This window comes from Drosophila arizonae, chromosome 4 (assembly GCF_054131065.1).
Source record: "Drosophila arizonae isolate 15081-1271.41 chromosome 4, UAZ_ARI_1.0, whole genome shotgun sequence".
Classification (NCBI taxonomy): domain Eukaryota; kingdom Metazoa; phylum Arthropoda; class Insecta; order Diptera; family Drosophilidae; genus Drosophila; species Drosophila arizonae.
In genome coordinates, this window is record NC_142924.1 from 14,620,901 (window position 1) to 14,636,409 (window position 15,509).

General features: G+C 39.7%; 3 protein-coding genes across 6 annotated transcripts; 1 reads left to right on the forward strand and 2 right to left on the reverse strand.

Annotated features, from left to right (window-relative positions):
- Positions 1-137: 137 nt before the first annotated feature.
- Positions 138-3,742, forward strand: PGRP-LD (Peptidoglycan recognition protein LD). The gene is made up of 4 exons (XM_018006146.2): positions 138-279; positions 496-780; positions 1,240-1,418; positions 1,482-3,742. Exons 1-4 carry the CDS (start codon positions 258-260, stop codon positions 1,821-1,823), a joined length of 828 nt encoding a protein of 275 aa, XP_017861635.1. The 5' UTR covers positions 138-257; the 3' UTR covers positions 1,824-3,742.
- Cralbp (Cellular retinaldehyde binding protein) lies at positions 1,845-3,107 on the reverse strand. Its single transcript, XM_018006142.2, has one exon. It carries the CDS (start codon positions 3,105-3,107, stop codon positions 2,124-2,126), a length of 984 nt encoding a protein of 327 aa, XP_017861631.1. The 3' UTR covers positions 1,845-2,123.
- Positions 3,743-8,716: 4,974 nt separating the features above from the next.
- On the reverse strand, positions 8,717-15,266 carry Galphaf (G protein alpha subunit f). Of its 4 annotated transcripts, none has more exons than XM_018006138.2 (5): positions 15,124-15,266; positions 10,789-10,983; positions 10,553-10,721; positions 9,709-9,806; positions 8,717-9,640 (listed from the first exon to the last, which is right to left on the reverse strand). In XM_018006138.2, the coding sequence occupies exons 1-5, from the start codon at positions 15,144-15,146 to the stop codon at positions 8,932-8,934; spliced, it is 1,194 nt and encodes a 397-aa protein (XP_017861627.1). In that variant the 5' UTR covers positions 15,147-15,266; the 3' UTR covers positions 8,717-8,931. The 4 variants fall into 4 exon arrangements, with proteins under 4 accessions (XP_017861627.1, XP_017861628.1, XP_089323310.1 ...); XM_018006139.2 differs by lacking the exon at positions 15,124-15,266 and adding an exon at positions 12,955-12,986; XM_089467184.1 differs by lacking the exon at positions 15,124-15,266 and adding an exon at positions 13,697-13,915 and having other exon boundaries at positions 8,718-9,640.
- Positions 15,267-15,509: the final 243 nt, after the last annotated feature.

The following is a 15,509-nucleotide window of genomic DNA, read 5'->3' on the forward strand; positions in this document are numbered from 1 at the left end:
CATGCATGCATACCGAGGGCGAGTGTACATGGACATTTCTGTATGTATGTATGTATGTGTGTGTGTGTGTGTGTGTGCTCAGAACAGCTGTAATGAAACGTCATGCGGGCTGCGGCTTCAGTCTGTGGCTCAGTCAGCTTGCCGATGCCGTCGCAGTTTCTTCTTTGTGCAATCCCGATTAAAAACGATCATCCAGCAAATTCCAGTGAGAACGGAACGAGCAAGGGCTGCCATTGCGCTGGACTACTGGAAGTCCAATGGAAGTCAATCAGAATGTGGGTAGGTGATGACCACAACTGAAGAGACTCTCTGGAAAGCTGCCTCTTATGTACAATATACTTTTGTGGGTTACTCCCGGACACGCAGCCTGAGTCAGCTCTTCAGCAACTAAATGCGCAGCTTAAGCGAACAAATAGTGTCACATTGCTTATCGTTTCGGGTTGTTGTTTTTATCGTAATTATTTGTTTTTTGCTTAACATTTCGCATAATCATAGTGCATGCGACCGTTGGCGGTGGCCTACATCCGAGCTACACATCATCAAAATATACAGGCTCATGTGACAATTATCAGCATATCGAAGTTTACATGGAGCCCACCGAGCGAACACCCCTGCTGCCCAGTGGAAGATCCTCCACATCCGAAACATCGTCCACTTCCGCTACAGTTCTCTTGTCTCCAGCGATATACACAAAGGAGTGCATCAATTGGCGCACCATCGGACTGCTCTTGATGTTCATCAGCGGACTGGTGATGGCCACCTATTTGCTCTGGCAACAAAGTAAGTGATGTGAGAGACTTTACTGTATTTTAGGAAACCGCTGTTAATTGAATCAATGTTACTTTGTTGCTTAATTTAATTTTTAATAAAAAAAAAACAATGATATAAAAATAATTCACTATGTGGCTGCAAATAAATATAATACTTAGTTGAATCTGAATCAGCTAGGCGGTTAACTAGAGAAGATTTTAATTCGCATTTGAATAATATATTAGTTAACAAGTCAACACAAATTTGTTTATTGATTTGGGCGCTTACACTTAAAAAAAAAAAACTTGTATACCTTGAACGAATATCAAGAGACTGAATGTTAGTTAGAGAAACCTAATTCGATATACTGATAATTTTTTTTCAATATAAAAGTGAAATGTAATATTTACGCCTATATACATATATATGCAATATATATCCAAATATTCAGATTTAATACTAATATATAATTTATGTTTATACTTTCAGCAATTGCTGTGCCTTATAATGGCTATAAATTGAATCTGATCAGACATGATATATGGAGTGGCGCATATTTGCATGATATCGCCCAGCTGGAGGCCAACAAAGTTGTCAATGTTTACATTACGCACACGGCGAGCGATGAGTGCAGCGAGAACTGTGCGAGTCTGCTGCATGGTCTGCAGGTGAGTCACAGGTGCAAGTCATTTATTTATTGCTGGCACTTATTGAATAACTTTCGTTTACAGCGCGCACACATCGGTGAGCTGCCGTTTAATTTCCTCTTGGCTGGCGACTGCGAGACCTACGAGGCGCGGGGCTGGCAGTATGTGAGCAGCTTTGCCGAGCTGCCGCAGTCGAGCTCCCTGGTGCTGGCCTTTGTTGGGGAGTTCAGCCAGTGGCTGCCTAGCATGTGCCAGCTGCAGATGGCTCAGGCGCTGCTCTGGGAGTCGCAGAGGCGCCTGAAGCTGCAGCCCGGCTATCAGCTGTATGTGCTGCGCAATGTGAGTCGCAGTGCGAGGGATGCAGACGCACTGCATCGGCAGCTACAGCGCTGGCCGTTCTATGCCGGCCAGCTGGAAGTGAACTAAATGACGCTGGCCAGTCGTTCCTCTCGTTTTGTTCTCTTTTATTATTGTACTCCACACAAAAAATATTATACAAAAGAAGCGCAGGATTATTAAAGCGGGGTGCCACCGAAAAGCGAAAGCGAGTGCCCGCTCCCAGTCCAGCGGAACAGTAGCTGCCAGCCGGGAAGATGAGCCAACAACAAAGCAAAGCGCTGCGTGTGCAAATTACAAATTAAGGATAATGCCTACAACTAAATCTTATCTATATATATATATATATCGAATAGCATAAGGGCCATTGGATCGGGTATCCGGCTGTGCCTAATCGAACTCCAGTTTTCGAAAACTGCCCTCGATGGACTCGATCTGTGAGACGAAATTGGTGCCCGTGCTGGTCTTCTCGGAATTGTAGCTGCTGCGTCGCTGGATGCCACGATCGGAGAGCAAGGTGCTCTGATCGAGGGCCAGAACGAGATCTCGTTTGCTAGCCAGCTCCTGCTTCCACAGCTCGATCATCTCACGCATGGGCATTGAGCCGCCCATCTCTTGGGGCAGGCACTCGGCATCGACGCTCTTCATCAGCTCCTTGTCGCTGCCATAGATGTTCAGGCGGTTTTTCATCTTGGAGCTGACGCGATTCTTCACAAAGTCAATCAGCCATTTCAGCGTGGAAGGCACATTGATCAGATGGATCTCCTTGTGGCGCATGGGCAGCGATTGTTCGCCCCATTTGAAGACGCGCGCAAACTCTGTGGGATTCCAGTTGGTCACATGCGCCGTAGTCACGCCCGCAAAGTCGCCCACATGACTCAGGCCCGTGATTTGCGTCTCCTGATCCTCCATGAGGCACTCGTAAGTCAGAAAATGCGCCTTTGCCTGATCGCAGCTTGTGTGAAACTTTGGATTCAAACCTTTGGCATTGATGATCACAACGCGTCGGCCGTGCTTGTCCCGCTTCGGCGCCGCAAATATGTAACCCTGTTCGATGAGGTGGGTCATACGCGGCTCCAGAAAGTCCAGCTTGGTGGCCATGTGTGGAAATGTGCGCCGAATGTTCAGATACTTGAGCAGCGTCTGCTCCGCCATCGGCACACTAAACTTTTTGGCGCGCAGAAAGCGCAACAGGAAGGTATCATCGCAGCGCACATTCTGCAGATCCTCGTTCTTTAGCACCCAGTTGCGCAGCTGCTCGAGGCTCTGCTCGCGCGTGCACTTGTCCTCGCGCAGCTCCCGCTTGGCAATCTTCAGCAATGATTCGGATAGCAACGAGGCGTCGCCCTCCTCCAATACCTTGGTCTCCTTCATGGCGACTGGACACTCGCTTCTGCTGTACTATGTGGCGTATACGCAATCTTATTTAGCTGTAGAAAGAGAGAGAAGAAAAGGCAACGGATTAGTTTTGATATGCTGAATATTTATATAATTGTTATAAGTTTAAAAATTAGCCAAAACTTAAAAGAAAGCTTTGTAGTGTATTGGTTTAATTAACTTGACCAATTGATCAATTGTTTTATCACGATGTTAATATAAAAGCCCTAATTTCATTATTTTGCTCACAGATCTCCATCGGCTAATCAACTCTAAACATTGTTTTAACTTAAGACAATCAAAGACACTATTCACAACTGCAAATAATTGGTTCAAGGTCTTGGCTCAAGGCTCAATTGGCAAATAAATATTTGCTAATTATGCCTAAAAACCAAATATATAAAATATATATATACACATATATTTACCCATCTGCAGAGAAATAGAAACAATCGCAAACTGAGTCTGATTCAGCGACTGCTTAAAGTAGCTTTTAATACATATGTAAATTATTTTCTTGCCGGACAATAAATTCAAATCATTTTATAAGCGCACAACGGATGAGCAAAAAAAAAAAAAAAACCAAAAAAAAAAAAGAAATATATATATGCGAATTGGTTCAAGTTCAAAAACTTTTGTTGCCTGAAAGCGGGTCAAGCAAATATATGTAAATATGTATATATAAATTATATGTGTATATTTTTTATATACATATGTGGAACATTTTGAACTCGAGTCGTTGTCCCCGCCATAAGAAAGAGTTCAACTGTTTTTTTTGCAGCAGCTGTTTGTTGGCTTCAGACTTAAGCTTAATATGTTTTATGTTTTTTTTACCATTACATAAGTTGTTTTCCTGCTTTTAACTTTTTGTGCACATGCAAATTCACACAGATAATTATTGTACATATGTATGTAAAATGTGTCTATGGAAAGCCAGACAAACACAGTCACAATCACAGTAACAGTCACAGTCTCAGCTGGAGGCAGATTTACCTGATTTTCAACACTTCTGTTCCCCCACAGTTTGTGTACTCTTGTATACTTGTATGTATGTATGTATGTTCATATGACAGATTTATTTATTTTTCCATTCAAAGCTTTATATTTTGTCTTCCAACATTTTTTATACATAATATGATACAACCTAATAATTTGACATCTTATACAGTTATATGCAAGTCATTTCTTTAACTTTTTCTTTTACTTATTCAATCTTCTTCTATTAATACCTTACGGGGTAAAAACTTAGCAAGATACTTACATATATCTTATTTTTTTCTTTAAGTATATAAAAGTTAAATTTTCGGTCTCTTATTTCCCTTATTCATTATCATAATCATCTTTTGCTTTTCCTCTTTTTCTGTTACTATTTTCTTCTATTATAACTACATATAAATGCTTCCTGTTATCTAACTCCCTTTTTATTTTCATCTTATCTCTTCTTCAGTTATAATATCCAACCTTTTCATTGGCATTTTGTCTTGCCGGCCATCTTCTTGTCTCTTTCCTATGCTCCATCTCAACTCTCATCTGCCCCCATCTTTAACTCATATTAATCATGTTATTAACCCATACTCTCATAATTGAAAAAATCCATTCTAATATTGTAGGAGTATTTCAAATTTAGTTGTTCTGTTGACCTTTTTCGCCTTTGGTTCAAAAATGAATTAATTATTCGCCTTTAAAGTTTATATTTGCCTATTTGTTTGTTTCGTTTGTCAGTTTCGTTTCGTTTGTTGACTTCATTTGGTCATGATACATATGCAAATCAGTGGGCTCCCATGCAAATACTGTGACATTTAATTGATTCATGTTTGGCGTGGGTTTCTTGTTTATGGATTTATGCAATCATTAACTAAATCTGACCAAAAGATGCATTTCCAGCTAAAAATAACATCGAAAAAATTTGCATTTTCTTTCGAGTTTTCATCAGTCGAAAATGGGATTTCGAAAAATGTCGTCATTGGGCAATGACACCCACAAACATTCAGCGTCTACCAATGGTCTGTCTCCATCACAGTTCCCCACATTGGGCCACTCGATGACCAATGCAGCTCTCTACTGGAAGGGGTTTCAACATGTTTATTAGGCGCTTGGGGCTTGTCAAGTGGCTGTGCTTGTGGTGGTTGCTGTGGTTGAGCTGCTGGCTATTGCGTGGCTCTGCGGTGCCAGGCTAATATCGTACTGCAACTGAAGACATCAATATGAAGCTTCGACTGCAGTTTGCTAATTTCATAAATATTACTATTCAATTATGTCTGTTTTTTCATTTTCTTTTGCTTTGATATTTCGTAATTTTTTGCAATATTTTGTTTATTGCGGATTTTTTACAGATACAGATACACACAGAGACACACACACTTACACTGCAGGACTTGGTATCCTTTGCTCTTAAATATATTCTGTATAAATATGAATATAAATATAAATGTATATAAAGTCCAGTTATAGCTATAGCTATTTAGTTATATATCCAGTCGATAACTGGCGCGTCGCGTAACGGCACAACTGAGCAGCGCGAGCTCTGAACAACGAATGACGCAAAGCAACAAAAAGTGGCTTGAAAAAATGTTTAAAGAAATTAACTGGATTATATAATGGCCACACAGCGAAGCACTGAGAGCAGCAGCAGCAGCAGCAGCAGCGGCAGCAGAGGCTGAAGCTGAGGCTGTCCAAAACCGAATCCGAAATGCAATTTGATCGGTTGCTGTTGGTGTTGTTGGTGTTGCTGTTGTTGCTGTTGCTGCTGCATGGCAGCGAACAAGTTTTTTTTTTTTCAGAAAACCGAAAGTGCGCATGTAGACAGGCAAACCTTTTGGCCAGACTAGGCTGTTAGCCTGCCCAAGTCCAAGTCAACAGCAATCAAAGGTAGCGGCACAAAATGTTGTTGTTGTTGCTGCTGTTGCTGCTGTTATTGCTATTGAGCAATCTCAGTCAGTTGGTCAGTCGGTGAGCCACTGAGTCAGTTGCTTGGCTGGATAGTTGTCTTAAATCGAGCTGTTTTTTAGCTTAGCGGTTTTTTGCCTTTTCATGCCTTTTTCACTTTGTTTATTCCACTGATTTGTTGAGCTGTAAACATATTAATGATTAGGCTCATTGAAAGACGTCGAAACTCATTGCTCATGGCAAAAATTTGCATTTTCATGGCGCCCATTTCCAACAGCAGCAGCCAAAGCAACAACACCAGCTCGAACCTTGAAAACTAAATGCTTTGCTCTTATGTTTATTGCTGGTTGTTGTTGTTGTTGTTACTACTGCTGCTGCTGCTGCTGTTATTAGATGTTACAGCTAATGATGTTGCTGATGCACATAAAGTTTGAGGCAAATGAAAAAGGAAAAAAATCTCGAATCGTCATCCGCTTGGAAACATGTTTGTTGAGCTCTCCGCATATTATTGCTTGATTGAAATTTAAGTTCGATGTTAGACAATTGCATTAGCTGGGCGTTGAGGTCGAGTTTTTAGTATTTTGATTTTGTGTTTTTATTTATTTTGAAAAGAGGAAAAGCGAAAAGCGTTGGCTATTTTATTGTCATAACCTTTTGTTTCGCGGCCATACGAAATGGGTTTGGTATTACACAACATTATTTATTTATTTAGCATAGCGAGTAGGTAGATCTCTCAAGCTACATTCCACGAGCCCTTCAAAGTCTAATGAAATTAACATGGAATAAAAAAAATAAAAAAATAGGCTAGTTAGTATCTTAAATTCAGATACTAAGCAGTGTAAAAATGTTATATGTCTGTTAATTTAATGGAATTGAGAGCGCGATTTCAATGTCAATTGATGAACTTTGGTAATTGAAATATCATGCGTTTTCTTAAGACTAACTGGTTTAATAGCCTGTTGATCTGTATCTAAGACAACTAATGGGTTTTGCTCTAGTTTTAGTTGGAGCTCCACCTGATTTTCACCACATTTTTGCCATTAACAGTTTTTGTTTGGTTTCAGTTGTTTACCCATTTTTTCCTACAGGCTTCGACCTTCAAGGCAGGTTTCAAAGCAGCTGATCGACCTACTCAACGACTTATAAACATTTTTTCTACTTTTTTTTCACACACTTGTGCGCCTTGTGTAATGTGCGCACTCATCGCTGGCACGTTTTTTAATATACATATATATATATAACTTTATATATATTCATTTATTTCTATATATATATTTTGCCTTTATTCACATACATATTTTCGCGCTCATAACGAGTTTACAACAGAAACTTCGTCCAATTGCTCCACATGGCCATAAAGATGCCGCCGCTCAAATGTGAACAATAATAGTTTTTAATAAACACATTACAGCGCACTACAGCAACTGAAGCAAGAGGGCCAACTTTGAAAGATAGACAATAACAATGACAATAGGAATTCGCAACAACTTCAACAAGCCATACGACTAAGCTTTTTCGAGTTAGGGAGACCTTTTTTGAAATACTTCAAGTTTGATTGGCAACAGTCTTTGCCCTTTTCTTTTGTAAACAATAATTAAAACGGTACAAAGATTTCAGGTTTATACCTTAATTATGTTACCAAAAAGGGCTTCTCTTTTCATCTTCTTCCACTTCTTATTAAGCTTAGCTTCTAGCATTATCTAAATGTTTAGCAATGGAATTGTTTAAGACAAAGTTGATCTTGCCAAAAATATACAAAAAATACTTTGAATGCGACGAATTTGGCAAAAACATTTTTGCATATGTTTTTGAGCATGTACAGAGTAAGAACGTAATTTATGATCTCTTTTTTTGGCAATAGCAGTGGGCGTTAAGCACCTTAGCAACAACTGCCAGCAAACATCGCTACAATTTACATTTATGTTTACTTAAAACGCAAAAGAACATGTTTAATTAAGCGGCATACATCATAAGTAGTCATTGCGAATGTACACGGGTAAACATTTCGGGTTTGGGGTTTGGGTTTACACGTTGACATTAGCACTTGCCACTGCATTGTTTAATTGTTATTGTTGGGTTTCAACAACGGTCTCTCGGTTGTAATTGCACAAGATAATACCAAAGTTTCTTGTGTCTTTGTTATTTTTTTTTCGGTCGTATTTCTTGTATGCCCACAAGAGTGTAATTAAAAAACTTACCTAATTGATTTTAGTGTTCAGCAGCCAACTGACGTTGATTTTCCGTTAACGCACGAGATTGAATTTCGGCAAAAACCACAAAACAAAACACAAGAAAACCTCGCAAAACCGCTTTTGAAACGTCTGCAGCTGACAAAAGTTCGAAGCAGAATCAAACAAAAGCGAACAAATCGCCAACTTAAAGTACAAAAAGCCAGGCTTGAAAATGCTTGCCTGCTTAGCAGAGTTTGACTAATGGCTGTTAATTCAATGTTGAATTCTTTTGAAATTCTATATATTTATTTAAGTATAAAATAATAATAAAAAAATGATTAATCACTTCTTTTCAATGAGCAATACTATCTAATCAATTAATTCATGTATAATCATAAAATTCAAGTTGGCGCTTAACACCAAGCTCAATAAAAGCAATAAGTCGTGATTTGGTTATCGAAGTTATCGAGAAACTCGTGTCCACCTTTGGCGCTGCAAAGCTCGCAAGCGAGCTTTTTGTGCTCCTTTACAGCACTGTTATTTAAACGGGATAAGGAAAGACGTGTTTGTTTTTGTCTGAGTGGTTGGTATTTTCTGTATTTTCTTATATGTAAATAAATTATAAATATATGTGTAGATTAAAGCTGCTAATTGTGTAATCTGTAATTTTAGATTTATATATGAATATGGTGCTTACAATATAAATTATAGCATAGAAAATCACAGTTGGTAAAGAATGCTCTTTACTGAGAATTATTTGCTCATTAGAAGAGTGAAGAGCCGGCCATATTTATGTTTTCAGATAAAATCATTTGCTGCACATCGCTGAACACGTCACGAATGCAACGCGTATCGGTGGCAACAGTGAAATGGTAATAGCACTCTCTCTCTGAGTAACTGACGTCGCATTGGTTGCGAGAGTTGCGCTTGAACTGCTCGTGAGTGATGTCAATCATCTTCTGCTTGATGAACATTTTCGTCCAGTCGCACTCATCAAAGCAGCTTTGTTGCTGTTGCGGCCGTTTACTGAACTCCTCGAATTCCGGAAAATAATCCACTATATGCTTGCCAGCGCGTATTTTCCGCTCCATAATATCATACTTGTTGAGGAAGACGATGAGGCCGGCGGAGGCGAGGAAGCGATTCTGCCAAACGGCACGGAACAAATTGAGCGCCTCCTGCAGGCGATTCTGTTTGGGATCCTCCCGTAGATTCTGATCGAATTCACTACAGGAAATGAGAAACAGCACCGCCTGAATGCCTTCAAATACTTGTATCCACTTGTTTCGCTCATCGCGCTGTCCGCCCACATCATACATGCGAAACTCCTGCTCTCCGCCGCCCAGACTCTTGGGTATGGGCACACGGAAGGTGATTTTCGAGATGCCAGTGGTTACCTTTCTGCTGTGCAAAATGTCCTCAGTGCTGGGAATATACTCCTCCTCAGATATTCTCGCAAAGTTATCAAGGAAACTGTAGAAGATGCGAAAAGCCAGATGTTAAAAACGAGTTCTGTTTGGGCATTGGCTAAAGGAACTTACTATTTGGCACTATCAAGCAGTGGGAATTCATTCGAGCGATCATAGCAGGCGCGTATGCCCACATCATTCCAGAGTGTCACAACATGGTCGCAGTACTCCTGTAATAAATGTATAAGATAATCCAAAATCAGTTTCAATGTCGCGATTGTGATTCATTTGCTTTTGGACAAGGGGAGAAAACCCAAAAACGGACTACGAAAACATTGTTGAATTTACTGACTGGCATTTATCTTATCGATCAATGTTTATCGATTGCTCGCCTCTGGTGGCACTGGCTATATAAATTGATTGACCGGCTCCCAAAAATGTGACTAACTCGCTCTACACTTTCCCACCGTCTGCAGGTCTTCCATTCCCAGGAAGTGTTTAATGAAAAAAAAGACAAAAAACACTTGTAGGAAAGTTTTTAACCAACTCATTTAGTTAATGACATTGCAATCAATCAAATCGCTCTGCCTGATAACAACTGCCGATCGCTCAACGAATTGCTCTTCGATCAATTGTCATATACATATGTATGTATGCACATATATTTGTATGTACATGGAAATAGGAATGAAACTAATACTGCAATAGAAATAGGAGATATCTCCGCTGTTGAAGGAGCAAGTATTTGTGTCTTGTGTTGTTTTGTTTGTGGGCAAAACGTGCCGCTTTGACGCAAGTTTCGAGTGTATGGAAAATCACTTTTCGTTGATTGTGCGGCTCAAGAACTAACGAAATTCTAACTGCGACAGCGTTTGAAGTGTGTTGCGTAGGATAAGATACTGGCAGAGCCGTTAGCTTTAGGTGGGATTATTGAATTGCTGTCACACTCACACGTACGTCTATGGCTATCACTCACCTCTGTAAAGTACTCCGGCGCCTCAACTGGCAGGGCCAGGATATAGTGAGCACTACGTTCGCTAGTGACACTGCCAAAACGCAAGCCCAGCGGCTCCATCTGCAGCACCAACTGCTTTATTGAGTCATGGATGTTCTGATAGATCTCAGGTATCTTTTCGCGACGTTCACTAAAGTTAAGATGAATACTTTATAGCGACCACTCACTCGACTGGGCCAGAGTTAGGCTTCACTTACTCATCTGTGAATCCGTTGATATGCAGTATGCGCATCTGCTTAATGATCGTTGTCTTGCCGGACTCGGCGGTGCCCAGCAGCAGGATCTTAACCGTCGTATCCTTGAAGTTGGAGGACATGTCAGTGATCATATGATGATGCACTTCCTCCTTCTGCCGCGTTGATTGCTTTGGGTTGCGCAAACAGCGCAAAAGTCTGCAATGCAAACAGACAACGGAAAATGAAATATTTACTTACATAGATGACTTCCAAAGAAAATACCCGCAAAGGTCTAATTAGCTATTTATAGAAGTGGGCGAATGTTTGCAATCTCGATACGCTTTTGCTAAATTAAAGAGCACACATTTATTTAGCTCTGATGTATGTTTAATTAAAAGCACACACACACGCACACTCGCACATCGACCCACTCCCTATAGATACAGAATACGCAATAGATAAAAACGAGCACAGAGCACCAATTGTGCTATACAGTCATAAAAAAGAAGAAGAAAAGTTTGTCTGGCTGGCGCGTTGTCTCGGTCTGCTTGTTTCTAGATGCTACACCAATTGGCAATTTCAGCGAGTACAAACATTAATTAGCTGCAACTATTTGCGCTGCTAATTGGCCTGCTGATCGAGCCCAGATCGGGCCGAGAAGGCACGTGTCGTGTCTTTCTTATCACCACACCAACCACTTAGCCGAGACACAGCCCCTAATTGTTGCATATTGTAGGAGGAGTCTGGCCTAACGATTGTCATAAATATTATGCACTTTGCTCTGGACAATTTGCTGGTCAATTGACTAATCATTCACAAAACAAATGAATCAAGTGCCAGGCGAACAGGGGCGCCGCAGAGAGTTCATTTGCAGAATTTATAGCGCCAATTTCAATTGGCAATTGACAAAATAAAGGCAATATTATAAAAAAAAATTATGGGACTTATTGCTGGCTGGTTGGCTGGCCAACCGTACCAGTGGCCACGCCCTCTAGTAGGCCGTTATCAAGTGTCGGGCGCCCCAACAATTCTCCAGATAGCACAACAACTTATCAGGCAACTGGCATCAACTTTACTGCCGGCGCTCAGCTCTCTCGCCTTGTGCTCCACATAATATTTATAGTGATAATGATGAAGCTAGCCTTTGGGGCATGTCTTATTCACTGGAAGTCAGTCTGTCTAACTGTCTACCTGTCCGGCCGTGTGTCGCAATACCTATGTTTACTATTTAAACGGAACCATAACCTATCCCCCAATCATTCTACGGTCTCTGCCTATGATGATGAGTCAGCCTAGCGAACGAATTAGAATTATTTTTGTATGTATTTTATTTACTTTTATAGCCAGGAAATTGATTTAGCTGGCCTTACATTTATGACTATAATTTCAAATACTGTCCGTTGAACTCTATTACAACATTTGAGCCTAGCAACAGAGCTATTATGGTCAACTATTTGACTATCAGCGTTTGGTTCCTTATTAACCCAACTAACCAAGTCCCGTGCTAATCTAAAAAGCTATAAAAATTAAGAAACTGTACATTTGACTAATTATTTTCATGTGCCAATACTGCAAATAGAGATATTGCAAACATTTATATTACTAAAGGTCGTTGATTGTGAAGCGAATTGGTTTGCTTTTCATACGGGCATTAGGAGACATTAGAAATAGAAATATTTTTTGCTTGACTATTCTTAGAGGCAGATATTTGAAGAACATTACTTTAACATATTAGCTTTCTAACAAGTCGGATAGAGAAGTGATAAATAGTTTGCTAAAATACAATTTTAAGTTTCAGTTTCAAATTGCTTCAAAAATACTTTATGTGAATGGCAAGTATGATAAATATATAGTATGTATGTACTACATGGGTAATATCTAAAAATACTATATTTCTGTATGTAAAATTCCTAAACAGTTGCATCATCTTTTAAAATATAATGTAATGTAATTAGCAACAAAAGACCTTTAACCTTTAACTACTTATGAATGCAGGTGAACGTAAGCGGGAAGGGAACAATTTCCATTCCACTGATAGGGTTGATAGGTTTTTTGACATATCACGCTGATATAATATTATATGAGCTTATAATTGTCTACTGCAATTCAAAATTGACTTTGAATGGATTTTCTAGTAAAAGTAATCGTAGCTTATCAAACCTTGATCAAAATGGCACGTTTTCTCACCTCAGTTTCATGTTGATTAATGTTTCTTCAATCTTGATTGCTTAAGTTTCTTTAGCTGTTATTGCTTGTTGTAATTTTATTTGTTTATATTATTTCTCTTTCTCTCTTCTTATTGCACACAGTTCACTTGAATACTTTGAATTCTTTAGCTTGTTGACAGTTTATGTTTATGCCAGAGTTGGTCTTTGTTTTGATAGCACTCGACGGATGATCTTCAAATAGCTGTCCATTTAGCTAGACTTTTTATTTCACTTTCTGTTGAAGAGCTCCGCACGACACGTCTAACGTTCTTTTCTGGTGTCACAGTACTGGAACTCCGAGCGAATGGTCTTATTTATTAAATACCTAGCCCGACGAACCCTGTGCCGTGCGGACGAGCTGCAATCGTTTGTTAATTGCTTGTACGAAGTGAGAATGTACAATAGCTGCGATAAGATAACCTGGCCAATTTGTGCACATATGTATATAGTGGCCACTATCTGGGAGGGCGAGAGCCAAGCGGCTTTATCGATGAGGAGTGAGAGAGAGCTATATAGAAAGAGGGAGAGCGGAAGCAGATCACGAGAGTTTAGCCAGCCATAATCACGCCTGCCTTTTGTGGCTCAATAACAAAAACAATAACAACATTTGATCCTATTTCTGTTTAGATTCCACTGCCCCGGCATACACCTGAGCACATTGGCTCAGGTGTTAGTTTTGACATTCGACAGGATAGTGTTTGATTAAGCCCTGGCCCACTTACCACTCACATTGTTTGGCCACTTGCCAATGGAATTCTACCTGGTGGACGTGAGCTATATGCAGATGCACTCGAAGCGATGGATTACACGAATTACCCATGGAAATGTGGCGCTGGCAAATTTATGAATCGTTGTTTTCTGATACTCATTGTCTAGTGTTTACATTTGCACTATATATGATTAAATGGATTGCTAGCAGCTTTATATTTGTGGGTACACAAAAACAGCAATAGCAACAGCAAGAGCAACAGCAACAGTAAAAAACAACAATATCGAAACACTTGAAAGTACATGTAATTAAAATACCATCCCAAAAAGCTGTTACCAGCTCGTGATATCGTGCATGTCACTCGATTATTGTTTGTCGATTGTTGCTGTGTAACGAACTAATCGGCAGGCTATACAGGCTCTGTCATCCCTAACCAGCATAAGCTGGGACGATTTATAGCCATCACTGACAGCAGCCTGTTGCCAGCCAACGATGCGTATGTGTAACCAATTGCTCTTGGTTCAGGGGCGAACACAATGTCTACCGACTGCTGAATGATGAGTGTCAATGGCAGACTCAATGCCACCCAAAAAAGTACTCAGACTGATCATTGTGTTGTTCTGTTTTGCAGACAACAATTCGTTGAACCCAATTCAAGTGGTTGCTTAACTCAACTCTCGAGCGGCCTTTAGGTGCTGAAGGGGGTATCCAAGTCATCGGGGCAAGGTCAGTCGATCAGCTCTTTAATTGCCCAGTCAATGCTCACTGTGATTGGGTTTGCTATCAATACCGTAATTGTTATATGATTTTATTTGTTTGCTTGTCTGGAACTGAAATCTGTTGAATATTTGGGGCTAGGCAAATGCAGCAATTATTATCTATTTGCAAAAAATTTTCCTTCAAATCATATAATCTTTATGAGTTTCGCACGATACCCAAACGTGCCCAGTCATGGATACAATTTTCACTCATATACCTTCTCAGGTGACTAAGAAATAAAAGCAATAACGAAAACATGCTCCGAAGATTAAATACCCTAACAGATAAGCGAATTTTAAGACTCCTTATATCTCGAATGATAAAGAACTTTATAGAACTCAAGCTCGGACGGCTTATCCAGCATGATACAATGGTGGAATCGAACCGCATCTAGATAGAAATTCCGCGTCATAAATATATTTTTCTATTATTCTATTATGATATCATTGATATCTTGTTAATGTTACAATTTTCATGATAAATTCATAACTACCCTAAAGAACCCTAAGAACACCAATAAATTGACACGAAACTTTTACCTCCTAGTACTTATCGTTGACTCAAATTTCACAATAATTTGATTAATTAACAACAAGCTTAGTCAATACTAGATAATTACCTAGTAATGCTTGGAATGCCAACTATTTGGTTTGAAGTTCAATTATCAATAACAATACAAACCCGAAAAACAAGTCGCCATTCATTTCCCAGTATCAATTGGCTCCTTCACTTGATAATCTGTATTGGAAGATCTGCTCGACGATTCTCTAGAAACTCGCGAAAAAATAACGATCTAACTACGTGAAGCTCCAAACACCAATTACTCAGCTATTCAAATGGCTAATGAACAATATAACCGGATCCTAAGCTGTATAACCATGAGTTTATGTTATATAAATCAGATTTGAGGCGTGGCCATAAATTTTGCCGATTTGGATCTTGGCAAAAAATAAAATAAAATAACAACAACAAAAACAGAGCTGGGAGAGTCGAACATGGCGCTAATCGGTAATCGGTAATTGATAAAGCTTTCAATGCATTCCGTCCTCCAAGAACTCTTGAAAAGT